The sequence below is a fragment of the Gracilinanus agilis genome, chromosome 4 (genome assembly GCF_016433145.1).
Source record: "Gracilinanus agilis isolate LMUSP501 chromosome 4, AgileGrace, whole genome shotgun sequence".
NCBI lineage: Eukaryota > Metazoa > Chordata > Mammalia > Didelphimorphia > Didelphidae > Gracilinanus > Gracilinanus agilis.
The window spans coordinates 294483817-294503867 of NC_058133.1; the positions used below are offsets into that span (position 1 = coordinate 294483817).

Below are 20051 nucleotides of genomic sequence, written 5' to 3' on the forward strand. Positions count from 1 at the left end.
GAAATGAAATTCATCTGGAATAACATACTCTTGATCTAACTCTTTGGAATTGGTGCTATTGTTTAGCCATTTCAGACTTATCTGAGTATTCATGACACCTATTTGGGTACTAGATACTAGAATGGTTTGCATTTCTTTCTCCAACTCATTTTATATTTGAGGAAACTGATACAAACAGAGTTAATTGATTTGGCTAGGGTTACAAAGCTAATAAGTGTATGAGTTCAGATTTTAACTCAGTAAGATGAGTCTTACTGCTTCTGAGCACCATACTCTATCCACTGCACCTAGCTGCCCCCTCTTTGGAATTCCTTTTCCTTTTTCAAGTTACTCACTCACCATACCTGATCATAATACATTCCAGAATTTTGCAAGAAATCAAGGTCAAGATTACTTGTCCAGAAGGTAATGATTCTACTTTTCTTAAATTGGTAAGACTGATACAAGATTTGTCCACCAAAAAGCCTTGTATAGTTGGAAAATCCTGAACACCTAGACACTACATTATCCAGAATTCCCTTCTGTATTATCTATAATGCTTTTCCTTTTGTTTACATTTGCATGGTCACATTTGTGTAAGTTCTGAGGCTCTGCCTCATTCTTTCTCTTTTGCTCCTGGGAGCGGGCTGGTTAGTAACCTTTTAGTCAGGTCTCTTTTAATTAGTTTTATTATTAATAAAACTTTATTAAATATTATATCTTAGTTATTGAATATTTTTAATCTCCACAATCTTTTTCATGAATTTGATATAAAGATGACTGAAAAGACTCCATCACTTATTCTGTACCCTCTAGAATATATAACCCTTTAGGTCTAGTAACTGCCTTTCTTTAAGACTGTCTAAGTGAACTCTTACAATCTCCCTATACATATATCCTGAATTTCAATTTATTAACCATTCTGATTATCCTTTCCAATTCAAGAATAAACCTCTTTTCACCAAGAAAACGGAAACAAAACAAGAATTAATATTCTGCTTTCTCTTGTCTTTTCATATCTAATTGGAGCAGTGAGCAACATCAAGGAACAGCAGAAAACTCCCTTTTGTTGTCCTTTGCTATTCTCACCAGCCTCAACTCATTCCAGCCTTTAGTTTTTCTGGCTTACTCTTGCACAGTTATGTTTTTGATGTTTCAGTCTTGTCCAACTCTTCATGCCCTCATTTGGGGCTTTCATGGCAAAGATCCTGGGGTGCTTTACCATTTCCATCTCCAGCTCATTTTCCAGATGAGGAATACTGGTAGACTTGTCCAGGGGTCACACAGCTACTAAGTGGTTGAAGCCAGATTTGAAGCCAGGAAGATGAGTCTTCCTGACTTCAGGTCCAGCACTCTATCCACTCTACCACCTCACTACCCTTACAGAATGATACTAAGCTTTTGGATTCTTCCTCCATTACATATTCTTCTTCCTCCAATCTACACTCTTGCTACTGTCTCTTAAAATAACGTTTCCCTTATTAAGATGGGAGAACAGCTAATCACAGAATTAGAAATCACTAAATCAGAAGAGGCTTTAATAGCTTACTAGGTCTAACCAACCCCCTATCATGTAAGAGAAAAGGAAAATGACTCACAAAAGTTAAATAATTTACCCAAAGTTATAGAGGCCATCAAAGACAAAAGAGGAATTAGAATTGCAGAATCCTGCCTAACAGCTGAGTCTAATGTTCCTCCAATGAACCGTGACAATAAAAAATAATGCTTTCCTTTAGCCATCTCACATATCCGGAATGGACCTCCTCCTTTCTATCTCATAGGATCTCTCTCTTCTTTTAAGATATCATTTTCTGAATTAAATTCTTCCTGATTCCCCCCAAGCCCATTGCTAGTGCCTTCCCTTCCAATCTTCTTTCTATTTTACTATTTTGCATTTATTCATTTTATATTTGTGTTCCCTATACTTATATCTGTACTTGTTGTCTCTCTCATTAAAATCTTGTTTCATTCTTCATATTTTTATTCCCAGCACAGTGTGGGGTACATTTTTACATGCTTAATACTTTTTTTTATTAATTTCATACTTGAAAACCTCTGTAGACTCATTTGTATAACCAATTAATTTTTTTAAACCCTTGTACTTTGGTGTATTGTCTCATAGGTGGAAGATTGGTAAGGGTGGGCAATGGGGGTCAAGTGACTTGCCCAGGGTCACACAGCTGGGAAGTGGCTGAGGTCGGGTTTGAACCTACGACCTCCTGTCTCTAGGCCTGACTCTCACTCCACTGAGCTACCCAGCTGCCCCATAACCAATTAATTTTTAAAAATTTAAAATAAGTTAGCCACAGAGATGCCTTGATTATAATTTGGAAAGATTTTGATTTAAACAATATTTAGAGTAGTTGATCTGATTTATTCCTATTGAACCACACAAACTTAGTCCTGTACTTTGTGTAACAGTTCAGATACTGAGGAGTTAATTTCTAAATCTCAACTAGGAAAAATTTAGAATTAAATGATATAGCAAAATACAAAGTCCAGGAATTTGTAAATGGAAAAAAAGCATATGACTCTTGTATTTCAAATTTACTTGGAAAATTCTCTTCTTATTTGAATGTTTTTTAAACCCTTATTTTCTTAGAAGAGCAATAAGAGCTAGGCAATGGGGGTCAAGCGACTGGGTCAGAGTTAAAGAGCTAGGAAGTATCTGAGGTCACATTTTAAATCTAGGACTTCCCATCTCTAGGCCTGGCTCTCTACTACATCACCTAACTGTCCCCTCTTATTTAAACTTATACCATGGGTTATGAGGAAGAACTCAAAAAAGAGATAGAGACAGGCCACAAAGAGAATAGAATTCCAGATCTGAAGTTAGGAAACCGGAGTTCAAATCCAGGCTCAGACACTTATTAACTTGTGTGACTCTGGGCAAGTCACTTCACTTCTCTTTCTCTCAGTTTCCTCAACTATAAAATGGATATCATAAGAACACTTACTTCACTGGGTTTTTGTGAGACTCAAATGAAATAAATTTGTGAAATGCACAGCAAAAGCTACAGAGTAAGTGCTTAATAAATGCATGGTTTTTTTTTTCCTTTTTATCCTTCTAGGGTGTTGAAACTTCAAGTTCAAATTCTGCCTCTGATACTCACTAACTATGGCTTGACCATGAGCACACTAGGGTAACCTCGCTTAGCCTCAGTTTCCTCAACTATATAATGGGGTTCTCATAAAGTATTTTCAAAATTTTGAAGTGCTATGTGAATGCCAGATATAAATATTACTTTTTCTATTGAAATACTATGGCAAAAGTAAGATCATAGCATCAAAATCATATTTGCCTGGAAAACTATGGAGGGAAAGTTGGTTAGGTATGAACTGGCCTTTGACATCACTATTCCTAAGCTATACCCTGTTACTTTGGTGAAATTCAACCGAAAGAATAGATGGGGAAACTAAAGCACACTGCCTATTTGAGAATGACTACTTATATTAGCACTGGAATTTGTTTATTAGGAGAGAATCTGAATCACAGCATGAGCAGAAAGGCCAGGTAATAGGCAGGAAATGAAGTGAAATGAAGTGCACAGGTCAGAAAGGAATATGAATTTTTACCCTTGACCTAGATTTTCCAAATCTACCTGCAAGCTATTCACACACACACACACACACACACACACACACACACACACCTCCCCATTGGCGAAATGCTCAGTGTGTGATATTATATGTAGAATTTAGTTGTTACTGTGAGAAGTACAATATAAATAGTTACAAAATTGATGCTTGAGAGGTCAGGTGTGTTAGAAAGAATTGGAGCTTAAATGAATCCTGTAAGTGAGATGCTATTTCAATGGCTAAAATATTTGAAAGTAGCAAACTGTGAAAAGTAAAGCTCACAGAATGAAATTGGTCTGAGTAGTGTTTATATATTATAGAGGGCAATAACTTGAAGATTAACATGCTTTTGGCATATCCTAAATAGTTCTACTAACAGTAAAATAGGGCCTCCCTCCACTTCAGAATAAAAGCTAATTGTTCCCACCATTAAAAAAAATCAGAACATTTAGTTCAGAATAACATGTGTTTTTAATCATTGCATTCTAAGTTACTGTTTTAGATGTTTAACTAACTTTTTACTCTTCTGAAAACATGAGAATTTTAAAGAATCTACAAAAGTCTCCATTTGTACCCATCAGGAAAAGTCAAAGCATAAATTTACATCTTAGATTACATAGTTTCAGTAGTCTATCATAGTCCCATTGAGCAAAAAGCACCCTCTGTTGGGTGATAAGAGTAATTACTCATGTCATTTCAATTCTCAGAAGAAAATGACTTTATTTCATATGAAGGAAAATTGTTCCAGGGCAAATTTATCTAGAGCACCTTAGGGAAAACTAAAGCTACTGAAACACTTAAGGGTCAAAATTAGATTAGATTACAAAGTCATTGAAACAAGAAAAGACTGGGTATTTTCACCTAAAATCTCTAATATGCACACATTTGTTTCACATCATATTTCCTAGGCTATGTCAATTAATAACTGATTTCTGAGTATGTGCACTTATAGATGACTGGGTGACCAAGACTTCCAAATGCTTAAATCTTATTTCATAGAAATTTTCCAAAAGACATAAGTTACTTCTGAAAGGCTTTATATGTATTGTAGTTAAAGGGAGCTAGGTGGCACACTGGACAGTGGCTGGCTCTTAACTCAGGAAGACTCATCTTCATGAGTTCAGATCTGGTCTCATATATTTAGTCTAACCCTGTATAAGTGACTTAACCTGTTTCCCCTGTACCATTTAACCAGTTCTGCAGATAAAAAAAAATGGGATGGAGAAGGAAATAGCAAACCACTCCAGAATCTTTGCCAAATAAAACTCAAAAGGGGTAATGAAGAGTCAGATATAACTGAAAATGACTGAACAACAATTGTAGTTAAGGTTCAAAAATGCCTAGAAATGTTAAGATAAACACTGGAGTTGGGAAACAATCAGTTTACCAGTTGAATTCACATAGCTACTATCATAAAATCCAAGACAGGTTCACATCTCCATTGTTCTTGTTGTTTTAGTTCACCATTCACACAAACCAGTTTCTTAGTTACTGCATGAACTTCAGACAACTATGGAATATTTTCAGGTCAAGTTCTACTATTAAAGTATCTAAAAAGGAAAACTGGGTCCAAAGTGCCGTATCTACAAACAACATGCAGCAAGACAAAGGATATACGATCCTTTTACAAGGATAAATAGGAGAATAAGTAGAAAGAGATTACTTGCTGTGGGAAATTTGCTGTGAGAAAAAAAGTGAGATATGAAATGTTCACACTCTAAACAACAATGACCTTAACATCTATAGTACTTTCTTTCAACAGGGCCAAGTATAAATAGGTAAACTGTCACTTCTAGGAATTGCTGACCTCACTTGAAATAATCACAAACCCCTTCAACCTTTGTTGAAGTTTCAAATTTCACTACATGTGATATGAAGATTTGAAAAGAAATTGATTGTTTTATTTTAACAAGTTACCGTGGATCACAAATCAAACTTAAAGAATATATTGATAGCTGTCATTGTTCTCAAGACACACTGAAATTAGTCAACTCCTCCCACACTGAAATTATCAGAAAGACATAAAATGCTAACTAATCTATTTAATCCTTTTTGAAGCTCCATAATAATGGATCAATAAATGAATCTGTGTAACTGTGGCTTGTTATAAAAAACCTTTTGCTACTTCATTAACTGCTTCATTTTACTTCCAATCATAATTTCCCAAGGAAAAAGGCTACTTTTTTCTGGAGTCACTTTGGAAACTCAGAAAACCTTTGTGTACAGTGGGGAGAAGATTCACTACAGGTAATATTGCCTTCATTTAACTGTAATTTTTATTACACAGCTTAGAGAATTGCCTTTAACAACAAAATGAGTTGGTTTCTTCCATATACAACTTCGACAAATAACTGGATAAATTTAAGTTTCTTCATGTTGATTTTTACAACTTAAAAAAAGTTACTATTGTCCTACAACCAAAACCAAAAAAAAAAGTTTCAAACTTCCATCAAAAACTTCCATTCATCAAACATGAGATTCAAATCTGAACTGAGAACAGAACAAAGTACAGCCTTGAATTTATTAGAATGAATAAATTAAGAAGCACAGAATGTTAGCACTAGAGAGGATCTTAAGAGATCATTTAATACAACATCCTTCATTTTATGAAGGCAATTACATACCCGCTTAACCTTTGCTGACATTTAAAATTTCACTAAATGTGTTTTTAAAAACTATAGAAGATGGCTTCTGGGTTAAGATGGCTACAGAGCATTAGTGCTCTTAACTCTCTTAACCAAGCAATACATGATACCTCAAAAGACCACAAAAAACAAATCCAGATGAACAAAGAAACCCCACAATAGGGAGCAGCATTGAAAGTACATGGGATTTGGGCATTTCCATGCTATAAGGGATGAAATAGGTCTTACTAAATAAAACACAGGCTGATCAATCTTCCCCACCCCCACAACCCACCTACAGTCCTAGAGCCAATGCACAAGAGTTAGAGCAAGTGTGGAGCATTCACTAAGTCACCAATTTCTTGGCAACTAACTGGATCACCAGGGGCTTGCTCCTGAGAGCAGCAAGATTTAAGAACCCAAGAGGTTAAAGAAGGCAGAGGTCCTAGAGCAGAGGTGTGACAGACTATAGAAGCAGATGCTTAGACTCGTAAAGGAGCCTCAGGAAGAGAAGCAAGCAAGGCTTACCCCTGAGAACAGCTAGACTTGAGACCCCAGGAGCCTAAACAGCACAGATCTTAGTCGAGAGGATAAAGCTGAGAGGGCCTTCACTGTGCTGTGACTCATGCAAAAACTGCTCCACAGCTCTAAACACATAGAGCCTCCCATCCTCACCCAGACTTCCAACTGAGAAGGAAAAACCAACATGGTAATGGCAAGCAATGCTCAAGAACTAACCAAGAGGAAAAAACAAGAGGAAAACATTAACACTCAATAACTTTTACACAGAAAAAATCCAGACAACAGAGCAGACAGCAGAAGAGGACAAACAAGGAAACACATCCAAACCTTCCCCCAAAAATGAAAATTGGTCAGAAGCTCTTGAAGAGTTCAAATTTGAGATCATGAGAAAGATAGAAGAGATTTGGCAAGAAAAGTGGGAAATAACTCAAAAGGAAATTAATAGGTTAAAAGACAGAAAACTCCCAATTAAAGAAAGATGCCTTGAAATGAAATGAAATAAGCAAATTGGAGACCCAAATTAAACAGCAGGAAACCATGAAAAACAGGATAGACCAAATCGAAAAGGAAAACCAGTCTCTAAAGACCAGAACTGGGCAAGTAGAAGCCAATGATCTTGCAAGACAGCGAGAACTAATAAAGCAAAGTCAAAAGAATGGCAAAATAGAAGGAAACATGAAATATGTCACTGAGATAATGACAAATCAAGAAAACAGGTCTAGACTGAGACAACTTGAGAATGATTTGTCCTCCTCGAAAATCAGAAATAGAAATTAGGTCACCATACTATAAGAAATTATATAACAAAATTGCCCCGATGTTCTTCAAAGATAAGGCAAAATAGACATTGAAGGGATCCATAGATCACCCTCTACAATAAACCCTCCAAAGTCAACCCCCAGGAATATAATTGTCAAATTCAAGAGTTTCCAAGTAATGGAAAAAATATTACAAGAAGCCAGAAAGAGACAATTCAGATATCAAGGAACACCAATCAGGATTACACAGGATCTGGCAGCCTCCATGCTAAAAGACCTCAAGGCATGTAATATGATATCCATAAAGGCAAGAGAATTGGTCAACAACCAAGGATTACCTACCCATCACAATTGACTATATTCTTCCAGGGGAAAGTATGGGCATTCAACAAAATAGAAGATTTCCAAGTATTTGCAAAGAAGAAATAAGAACTAAATGGAAAGTTTGATATCCAACCATGAAAATCAAGAGAAACATGAAAAGATAAATAAGAGAGGGGAAAAGAAAGAAAACTCTTACTTTTAAATTTGCTTCTTTAAGGGCTTCAATAAGATCAAATTATTTGTATTCCTATGTTGAGAAATGTTATATATAATTCTCAAAAATTGAATTCACTATGATAGTAATTAGAACAATTATTCATAGGGAGAAGTTGGAGTACTAAATGGTCTAAGATGATAGGGGAAAAAAGAGGGGTGGGAATAGAAGATGGCACCAAGCAAAACTTGAAGGAATAAGAAAAATAGGATAATCTATACCACACAAAGAGGGCATGGGAAGGGGAGGTGATGAATACTATTATAAGAGAGGAAGAGAACATTAATAGGAAATAGTTAAACCTTACTCGCAGGGGAATTAATCCTAAGAGGGAAGAGTAGCTATATCCACTGGGATACTGATTTTTATCTTATCCAACAGAGAAAGTCAGAAGGGATAAACCAAGGGGGACAGTGGGGTGTTGAGTTCAAAAAGGTAGGGGAAGAGAGGGGGTAGTGAATTCATTAGGTGTTAAAAAATAATAAGAGGGAAACAAAAAGGGAGCGGGTGGAAATGGAAGTAAACTAAGGGAGGGGAAAGGGGGGACTAATTTAAAACAAACCACTGGATTAAAAGGAAATAGCTCAAGAAGAAGGGGCAGAACTAGGAGAGGATATCAAAATGTTGGGAAACAATCAGCTGATAATTATAACTCTGAATTTGAATGGGATGAATTTGCCCATAAAACAGAAGCAAATAGCAGAGTAAATTAGAAACCAAAATCCTACCATATGTGGCCTACAAGAAACACACATGAGGCAGGTAGACATACATAGAGTAAACATAAAAGGCTAGAGAAAAATCTATTGGGCTTCAACTGAGAAAAAGAAGGAAGGAGTTGCAATCATGATTTCTGACAAAGCAAAAGTAAAAATAGATCTGTTTAAAAGAGACAGGGAAAGTAATTATATCCTGATAAAAGGCAGTATAAACAATGAGGAAATAACAGTAATCAACATGTATGCACCAAGTGGTATAGCATCCAAATTTCTAAAGGAGAAATTGGCAGAGCTCAAGGAGGAAATAGACAGCAAAACTATTCTAATGGGAAACTTGAACTTCCCACTATCAGATCTAGATAAATCAAACCAAAAAATGAATAAGAAAGAGATAAGAGAGGTGAATGAAATCCTATAAAAATTAGAGATAATAGATATGTGGAGGAAAATACATAGGGACAAAAAGGAATACACCTTCTTTTCAGCTGCACATGGTACATTCACAAAGATTGATGATGTACTAGGGCATAGAAACATGGCAAACAAATGCAAAAAGCAGAAACAATAAATGTAACCTTTTAAGATCATAATGCAATAAAAAGATAATTAGTAAGGGCACATGGGCAGCCAAATCAAAAATTAACTGGAAATTAAATAATATGATTCTTGAAGATCAGTTAAAGAACAAATCATAGAAACAATTAATAATTTAATTGAAGAGAATGACAATAATGCGACATCCTACCAAAATCTGTGGGATGCAGCTAAAGCGGTACTCAGGGGGAAATTTATACCCTTGAGTGTATATATAAACAAATTAGGGAGGGTAAAGATCAATGAACTGGGCATGCAAATCAAAAAACTAGAAAGGGAACAAATTATAAATCTCCAATTAAAAACTAAATTAGAGATTATAAAAATTAAAGGAGAAATCAATAAAATTGAAAGTAAAAGAACTATTGAATTAATAAATAAGACTAGAAGCTGGTATTGTGAAAAAATTAATAAAATTGACAAAGTACTGGGTCAATCTAATTTTAAAAAAAAGGAAAGAAGAAAACCAAATCATCAGTATCAAAGATGAAAAGGAAGACCTCACCTCTAATGAAGAGGAAATCAAGGCAATCATTAAAAACTATTTTGCCCGATTATATGGCAATAAATATAGCAATCTAGGTGATATGGATGAATATTTACAAAAAATATAAATTGCATAGATTAACAGCAAAAGAAATAGAATACTTAAAATAATGCCATATTAGAAAAAAAAATTTGAATAAGCCATCAAAGAACTCCCTAAGAAAAAATCCACAGGACCAGATAGATTCACAAGTGAATTCTATCAGACATTCAAAGAACTAATCCCAATACTATACAAACTATTTGACATAAGCAAAGAAGGAGTTCTACCAAACTCTTTCTATGACACAAATATAGTACTGATCCCAAAGCCAGGTAGACCAAAAACAGAGGAAGAAAACTACAGACCAATCCCTTTAATGAACATAGATGCAAAAAACTTAAAACAGAATTACTAGCAAAAAAGACTCCAGCAAGTGATCATGAGGGTTATTCATTATGATCAGCTAGGATTTGTACCAGGAATGCAAGTATGGTTCAATATTAGGAAAACCATTCACATAATTGACTGTATCAACAAGCAAACCAACAAAAATCACATGATTATCTCAATAGATGCTGAAAAAGCCTTTGACAAAATACAATACCCATTCCTCCTGAGAACACTAGAATGTATAGGAATAGAAGGGCTGTTCCTAAAAATAATAAATGGTATATATCTAAAACCATCAACAAACCTCATCTGCAACAGGGATAAATTAGAAGCATTCCCAATAAGATCAGAAGTGAAACAAGGATGCCCATTGTCACGTCCATTATTTAACATCTTACTAGAAACACTAGCAGTAGCAATTAGAGAAGAAAAAGAAATTGAAGGTATTAAAACAGGCAGTGAGGAGACTAAGTTGTCACTCTTTGCAGATGATACGGTCTACTTAAAAAACCCTAGAGAAGGGGCAGCTGGGTAGCTCAGTGGAGTGAGAGCCAGGCCTAGAGACAGGAGGTCCTAGGTTCAAACCCGGCCTCAGCCACTTCCCAGCTGTGTGACCCTGGGCAAGTCACTTGACCCCCATTGCCCACCCTTACCAATCTTCCACCTATGAGACAATACACCGAAGTACAAGGGTAAAAAAAAAACCCTAGAGAATCAACTAACAAGTTAGTGGAAATAATCAACAAACTTGTAGGATACAAAATAAACGCACATAAGTCATCAACATTTCTATATATTTCCAACACAGTGCAACAACAAGATTTAGAGAGAGAAATTCCATTTAAAATCACCCTAGTCAATATAAAATACCTAGGAATCTATCTGCTAAAACAAACACAGGAATTATGCAAACACAACTACGAAACCCTTTCCACACAATTAAAAATATATCTAAACAATTGGAAAAACATTGACTGTTCATGAGAAGGATGAGCTAACATAATAAAAATGACCATGCTACCCAAATTAATTGACTTATTTAGTGCTATACCTATCAAGCTACCAAAAAACTTTTTTTACTGAATTAGAAAAAACTAACAAAGTTCATTTGGAAGAACAAAAGATCAAGGATATCAATGGGAACAATGGGAAAAAAAACATGAAGGGAGGTGGCCTAGCAGTACCAGATCTTAAACTGTACTATAAAGCAGTTGTCATCAAGTCAATATGGTATTGGCAAAGAGACAGAAGGGAGGACCAGTGGAATAGACTTGGGGTAAATGACCTCAGCAAGACAGTCTATGATAAACCCAAAGAACCCAGCTTCTGGGACAAAACCCACTGTTTGTAAAAACTGCTGGGAAAATTGGAAAACAGTATGGGAAATATTGGATCTAGATCAAAATCTCACACCCTATACCAAGATAAATTCAGAATTAGTGAATGACTTGAATATAAAGGACACCAAGGACAACAGGTTCTTTTCATGATCAACAAGAGTTTCCAGGTACTTTCTGGTACCCAAGACTTTGAAAGTTACCTCACACTTGCCTCCAACAAGGACTCAGATTCCTAGGGCAGCCTGAGAAGTGGCTTGCCTCCAGATGTAATGATGTTCTCCTGGGCTACATAGACTGATGAAGATTCACTGGGTTAACTCAATCCAGACCTCTATACTAGCCATCCATTACCCTGCTTTCTCCTCTACATCAGATAAAATTACTTCACCTGAGCATCATAAGCTCATCACTATTCATGTTCAACTACTGCACTTGCAGTCCATGCCAAATGTGGAACTCATGTCCACGTTTACTAGAAACTGCTTGTTGTAATAATAAAAAGATCCATAAAATAAAAATCTTCTTACCTTGAACACATTAAGTTGTTGGTTGATTGTTTCTGTTTCCATTCCAACAGCTCCCTGTGACTCTTCGTGTTCTTTGGCTTTCTGGAGAAGATTATAAAATTTCTCTAATTTATTGTAAAATTCTTCAAGCCGGCAAATAGTCCCTTCGACTTCCTCCTCCCTGGCTTTTGCTCTGTCCAATAACTTGTTGCACTGTTTGCTCAAAGCTTCCAAGTCTCTCTTACTTCCAACAAGATCAGGAGATGTTTCTTCTGTAGCTAACATTATTTTGCAGGTTTTATTGGCATTTTCATTGTCATTGATAAGGTCTTCCAGTTTCTTCATAAAGTTCTTGATGTCACTCTTCTGCCTTTGCAGTGTGTCTCTGTCTCTCCCCACCGAAGCCATACTGTCTAGTTCATCATCAAACTCTGCAAAATGAGAAAACATTTCTCGGATGGTGTTCTGGAAATGGCCAATACCCTGAAGCTTTGTTTCTAAGAAAGAACACTTTTCTTCAATTTGCTGGCTGACTATACTGTGTTCTTTTTCTAAATATTCTGCCTCTAACAAGAGATCGGAGGTTCCCTTTGAATCTGAAGCTTCTAATATCATGTCCTGGGCAAACTTCTTAGTTGAATCTATTTGGCACTTCAGTGCCTGAAGTGATTTCTGCTGGGCCTGCATAACTGTTAAGTGTTTATTACTGCAAGCCTGGGGTCCTAAGGAATTATGAACTTCCAGCTGCTCCTTGGCACACGTAAGTTGTCTGTGGGCTTCTCTGGCATTCTCTTGGAACTCTTTAAGTTGCTGAGCCATGGTCTCCAGAGAACGTTGCTTACTATGGAGTTGTTCGGTGACCATGTCTACTTTTGCAACCAGTGACTTATTCTCCTCTGTAATAATCTCTTTGTCAGTCTCACAGGCACTGAGCAAGCTATTTGCAGCATTATTTAATAATTCCATCATTCCAAAGCGCTGGTCCTTTTCTTTCTGCAAACCCTTCACCTTACTGATCAACTTCTCTGTTTCCTCAGGGTCTAGGCAAACTTTTATGTCCATCAAATTCTTTTGACACCTATCTATCCATGGCTGAAGGTTAACTACGTGCTCTCTGTATTTAAGGGCTTTCTCCAAACAATCATTCAGCTTCTCTTGTCTTTCTGTTGCTTGTTTATTAAGGTCTTCCCAATTGGTTTTAATTTTGTTAAGTTGCAACTGCACACCAGCCTTCTCAGTCTCTTGGGTTTTTAATAATAAATTTTCACCTTCGGCAATAGTTTTTTCATAAGAATCATAATGGTCAGTCAGGGCTTTCCTAAATTTGTTTTGGTCTTTAATTAATTCCTGTAAGACATCAAGTTTGGCTGATATGGGGTGAAATTGTTTTTGTTCTTCTTTCTTTGTGACTAGCCAGGCCTGAAAATCTTTAGACATTTGCTGAAACTGGTAGGAGCTTACACAGGCTGACTGAAGTTGCTGAACATGATTTCCTGCAAGGAATAATATAGATTAAATTAATTTTGTCTCATGATGAATATGTAAAATTAACATTTGAATCAAAGCAAAAATAACAAATGAGTTGGATAGCCAGGACAGTTTAAAATAGGGATCTGCAGTCATTTTAGCATTGAGTGCCACCATTGTCAGTGGGCAGCTTATGACTACCAGGAGTAGGCCTAATCCTGGGGAGAAAAAAAAGAAGGGAAATAGGTCCAGAGATATGACAGAGAGATGACAGAGTGTGTAAGAGAATGACAGATGAAGGAAGAGAGGAAGATTTACATGAAATGAGAAAGTTTATCTCTAATTGCCTCAAATGCCACTCAGATTCTGGAACTCAGGCAAAAGGCTGGCAAACCCTCTTTTTGTGCTGCTTTGAGGTTTTTTTAAGCTAAATTTTATATCATTCTACATGCCAAGCACTTTAAAATTATCTCCTTTGATCTTTACAACAACCTTGAAAACAAGATATGCTATTATTGTCCCAATTTTATAGACGAAGAAACTGAGGCAAAGAGAGATGAAGTGATTTGCCATGGATCAAGAGTCTATGGTCAAATTTGAATTCAGATTTTCCTGACCCAAGACCTAGCACTCTATCCACTGTACCACCCAGGTGTTCTAAGTTAATCACTTTTGGCTGATAAAGGAAAGCAAATAATACTCTAATGCTTTGTGTAAAATGTTCAGGATTTAAATCACAATTTAGTCTAATTTCTTAATTTTCCAGAATGCTTACTCACAGTCAGAAAGAAGAAAGGACTGCTAATGTTAAGCCACAAATATTTAAAACACGCTCTGTTCAAGACCCTGGAATACTTTCCATACAAATTAAATATGGTGTGAAATTTTATGTTTCTTTTGCTACTCCACCAGCCTCTGATCAGAGCCCACGACTGCATGCCCTGGGCAAAACCTAGACATGTTCTTGCCACCAGCAGATAGGAGCAAGTAAATACAAAAATGGCAAAGAACTTTATTCAAAATATTCCTACATAGGAGTATTTTTTGATGAGAAGCAGACTCTGACAACAGCATATGAAGATATGAAGCAGGTCCTTTTATAAGTAGAGTCAATTGATTTTTTGTTTTGTTTCCTAGTGGGAGTGGTTTTATCAGAAAACACAGGGTTTTTTTATAGCTATCTCAGAAGTCAGCAGAAAATTCAACATTTCTAATATATGTATTGCTTTTTTTAAAAACCCTCAGCTTCTAGCTTAGAATCAGTACTAAGTATTGGTTGCAAAGCAGAAGAGCAAAAAGGATTAGGCAATTAGGGTTTAATCACTTGCCTTGGGTTCACATAGCTATGAAGTGCTTGAGATCAAATTTGAACCCAGGTCCTCTTGTCTTCAGGTCTGGCTCTTTATCCACTGAGCCACCTAGGTGCCCCCAGTGTATGTATTTCTAAACCATTCCAGTATAGTTAGGAACAGACCAAGACTATGCTCTATAGGGAAAGAAGATAGGCTCTGAGGATATAGTGAGCATTGCAGTGACCTAGAGATCATACCTTTTACATAATTTATCTTCTTTTTTCCTGTAATGATTGAGCAAATTCTTATGGTCTAGGTATGAGTGGCAAGAGAAATGGGAAATATATAGTACATATCCTTATCTTTCTTCCTTTTCACATTCCCAACAAAAAGATAGCAGTGATATATGATTAAAATCCACAAACCTGTTTTTTGTTCAATATTTTTAAATGTTTTTAAGATTCCCTCTAGCTGCCTACTGAGTTCTGCTTTCAAGTACTCCTCTCCAACCAGTGCTGACAACTCTTCACAGAGGGTCTGGGCCACTTTTATATTCTTCATTTCCTGTTCTATTTCCTGCTTCATTTTTTCAGCTGTCTCCAACTGCTGTTCCATGGCATTAGGGTGTGTGCTCACAGCCAGACTGTTGCTAAGTTTATTATCCAAGTCACTTAGCTTATCAGAAAGGTTTCTCAGCAGGCTTTGATACTGGGTACTTTTAACAATGGCTTGGTCAATTCGGCCACATCTGTCACTCAGTTGACCTGTCAGGCTATCCCACTTTTGGGCCACAATAGTCAGCTGTTCTTTCACAGATCCATGCAGAGGATGGTTTTCACCTGGTTTCCTTAGAATACTCTGAGCAGTTGTGGTTAACTGTTCATACTGAGGTTTCCGAGTATCAAATTCTTTTAGTAAGATCTGAAATAATGAAGGGAAACAAACTTGATTTATTATGATAAATAGAATATTAAATATATAAACTAGCAAATAATTCTACTAATAATTACACATATAAATGTGATTTAAAGTTTTTTTCTTTTAATATTTCATGTCACTGAAGTGTGTCTTTAAATCAATGAATAATAGCACTACCCAAAAGTAATATATTTTGACCATCATCTTAAGGTAGCTCAATTTCAAATTTTGCTTTTTGGAAAGAAAGAAAAAAAAACTGGAATGTGAATTTTTTATAAGTCAAGATGGAAAAATTAATAGTTGAAAGGAAAACAAGGCATTGAGTAGATATGGTATCATTATAATTATGAAGTAAACTGCCAATAAGCTTCTAATGATGTCTCTTAAGGCCTTTAAAATTTTTTCTCTGAAAGTTCACATCATAGGTAACACATAGTGACAACTTTGGAATATATTTTAATACATTTTAGCACTTGGATTGATTTGCAAAGTATTAGGTGTATATATGAGAGGCAATGTTGCAAACCTACCCTTGAAGCCAAGAAGATCTGGGTTCGAGCCACTTTTCTGATATATACTGGCTGTGAGTAAATTGATTTTAGCGATTTATGTGCTAAACAGTTTGTTTCAGAGAAGGTACCGAAATGTATTAGTACAGGAAATTTCCTTATCTGAAGTTTCCTATTCCAATGAATCACAAGGTACAGTCCCTATCTCCTGTCAAGTGTATATATACACATATATCAATATGTGCATATGTATGGACACATATATGTGATAAAATTCACCGATATTTGTGTCTCTAGTCTAATATTAAATTGGGGGGAAAGAAGGATTAAGTCATTCAGCTCATAGAGAAAAAGATCAATATGACAGTTTCACTTTTTAGAACATTTCAAAAATTTCTTCCTTCAAGAACTATTAAGTTTACCTTCAAAATGCTAGTTAGCTCGAAGAGATGGCTGCATGCCAGTTGCCTAGATGTTGGAATTAGAGTAGCCCTAACATCCAGGTTCTAATCTTTTAATATTTTTCCTCTTCAGGATAAATGCAATCATGAGGTATGACTAGCAAATAAGGATGCCAATTTTCCTTTGTAGCTTGCAGAATCAGGCTCATTGCTTCATAGACCAATTTCATCTGTGCAGATGCACTCGCCACCATAAAATGTGCTTCTGCTATTTTGTCTGACCTAACTTTCATGTCTTTTGCTTGTGGATTTATGTGCCTTTTGATTTCTATAATTCTAACCAGCTGTGTTCCAGGAGTCTTTCTTTTCTAGCCTTAAATTTTTTCCTTTCCCCTCTCATTCTGTTCATTTCCTCTCAGTACAATATTACACTGGTTTTAAGAATTGTATTATTCACAACCACAATCAAATGAATAAACCTCAAAGGAGCAATCTCTAAATAGTAAAAACTGTGTACTTTAGCTCCACATAAAAATGTTATTAGCTGTTTACATGCTCAGATTAATAAAACTTCAAAGGAGCTCACTTAAATGGGAGTATAAATGAACCATAATATACTTGAAACAACAGCATTGCGTGGAATATTTGGACAATCAGGTAGATCTCTCCCAGGACATGAATTGTTCAATTTCTAGTCTTTCAGGATTCTACTCATTTCTTGGTATATTCTAAACATTACACTCATCTCCCAAAGTAGTTATAGCATTTACAGTGCCAAGATAACATGTTCACAATGGAAAGATTTCTTATTTTGTGTTATTACACAATCAAGGAGTTATTAAACAATATTTACCTGGACCTGCTGCTTCTGTGTATTAAGCATATTTGGGTCAATTGATAAGGGCCCAAGCACATTGACCATCAGTTCTTTTTCTACAAGCCACTGCTTTAATTGAGCTTCCACCATCTGGAACTGGGTTAGGTTATTTGAGGATTCCTCCAGCTTTTGTTGTCTTTCAGCTGTTAACTGATTGAGTTGAGTCCACTTGGACTCTTAAGAAAAAAAGGCATAGAATTGAATTGACATTTTCACTTATACTGTTAACATCATATGGCATACATATTATAGTGATGATATAAAATGACTGAAAGGATATATAACCGAAATTTTCACAATTGAATCAGATATTAACTAATAAAACAGAAAGCATATTTAAAGTCTAGATTTCAAAGTTCCATTTAGTCCCATTTCAATTACAGTATCTGGAGTAAAAGAGAAGAAAATCTCTTTTGCAAAAAGATCACATACTACAGGGGCAGTTGGGTGGCTCAGTGGATAGACAGCCAGTACTAGAGATGTGAGAATCTGGCTGCAAATCTGGGCTCAGACACTTCAGAACTGTGTGATCCTGGGCAAGTCACTTAACACCTATTGCCTAGCACTTACAGCTCCTCTGCCTGAGAACCAATACATAGTACCGATTCTAAGACAGAAGGTAAAAGTTTTTTTTTTAAAAAAGTCACAGAGTACAAGAGATACTCAGCTTAAAGACTTTAAGACTTTACTTCCAAAAACATAAACATAAGAACTCCTATTTGTGCAATAGACAAACACACATCCTTTTTCTTTAAATTCATGATTTCAACTAGCACTTGACTACAAATGATTCTCTAACCCTATCTAGTGCACATGCCTGAAGCTTAAATCTTCCAACATCCTGCTGGAAATTTCCATTTAGATGACCAGTATCATCTCAAACTCCACACACCTTTAAAAGTAGTCTAATCTTCCCAAAGCTGGTTTCCACTATTAATATTCTTTAATTTTCTCAATAGCACAGTCCACATTTTCATTCAGAATTTTGAGCTGTTTTTTCCCCTTGTTTCTCATATCCAGTCACCAACTCAACAGAATATTGTAGAAAGAACATAGGACTTGTAATCACGAAAAATAAGTTAAATCCTGGTTCTGACCTACAAAAGCTATGGATTCAAGGACAAGACACTTAACTTCTTATTCTTAATATCTTTATTTGTAAAATGGTCAAAATATTTGCCATAGAGGCAATACACAATTGTTGGGAGAAAAGAATTTTTTTAATCTGAGTGTTTTATAAATATGAGTTATTGTAGTTATTGTTATTATATACTTTTCTTTAGGTTACTTTAGGAGGAAAAGATCAATACCTATGTGAAGAAAAGGAGCCTAAGAACACCTTTTTAAAGGCTTAAGCCCCAGGTTTTCCTCCATGAAGAATTTTCTGACCAGGTTATCCCAGAATGACAACTTCTAACCTAGCACACTTGGTGATTTGATCAGGAGTTCTTAACCTGGGATGAAACTCTTTGCCTGGTACATAGTAGGAGCTTAATAAATGTTCATTGCGTTTAATAGGTTTCCTTTGTAATCTTATGTATTTTATTTTTTGCATTTAAAAACATTAGTCTGAGAAGGTATCCATAGACTTGACTAACGAAAGGGGGTAGGAGGGTTCTTTCTATGACACAAAAATTCTCAATAACCCTGAATCTGAACCATCCCTTTGACCAACAATTGTATAATTCCTTGACCTAACATTTTCCTGGTGGCCCTCTTATCATCATGCCAGTCACAGTGCCTTACATGTAGCAAATATTTGGAAATATGAGTATATTGAGTTTATTTGATTTGGTAAAACAGCCAGAGTTCTTCTAAGCAAGTGCTAAGTACATTCTTGAATTGAAACGTGTTAAGTTATATCATTTTTTTCAAAGTGTATTAGCCTATTGGTTTCACATAAATCACTTAGAGCTCAATGTACACTCAGTAAACATAGGATTATCTGGGTTCTGATTATCATTGTCATTTTGATGATTATGTAATATTATTTTAATACTCTCATTCTTAGACATATAATAATTACTTAAAAGAAATGAAACAGTCTCCAGAAATTGACATTATAAGGATTAAAAGTCGAATTGGTACTATAAAACTTAAATAAAATCAAATGGTAGCATAAAACTGGAAGAAGAAAATGGAATGGCTTGAATAAGGAAGAAAAATTTCCTAATAATTACATTACATGAAAATCCCAACTCTCAAAATATGCAAATCTGAATTTAACTGAACATTGGAGAGTTGGGATTTTAAAAGAAATCTTCCACTAGAAATCTTTATCTCTATGTATCTAAACTCTATGTTGAAATATTGTATTTTTTAACAGATACCAACAATGTACTAGACACAATTTATAAAGATAGTAGATAAATTTGGGGTTGATTCCTGACCATTATTTACCTATAAAATATATGCACTACTTCATATCTTCATTGTCCAAATATATATGGTATTCTTTTCCCACAAACTAGTCCACATTTTTTCTTTTTCCTAAAACAAACATTTTATT

The 20051-nt window shown here is 35.5% G+C and overlaps 1 protein-coding gene across 1 annotated transcript in view; it reads right to left on the minus strand.

The window, feature by feature from the left end:
• DST (dystonin) overlaps window positions 1-20051 on the minus strand; it is a 220727-nt gene that overhangs the window by 113593 nt on the left and 87083 nt on the right. The window contains exons 40-42 of the mRNA XM_044675918.1: window positions 17519-17718; window positions 15263-15758; window positions 12100-13571 (exon numbers count right to left, since the gene is read on the minus strand). Coding sequence (XP_044531853.1) covers window positions 12100-13571; window positions 15263-15758; window positions 17519-17718 — 2168 coding nt within the window. The remainder of the gene's footprint in view (window positions 1-12099; window positions 13572-15262; window positions 15759-17518; window positions 17719-20051) is intronic.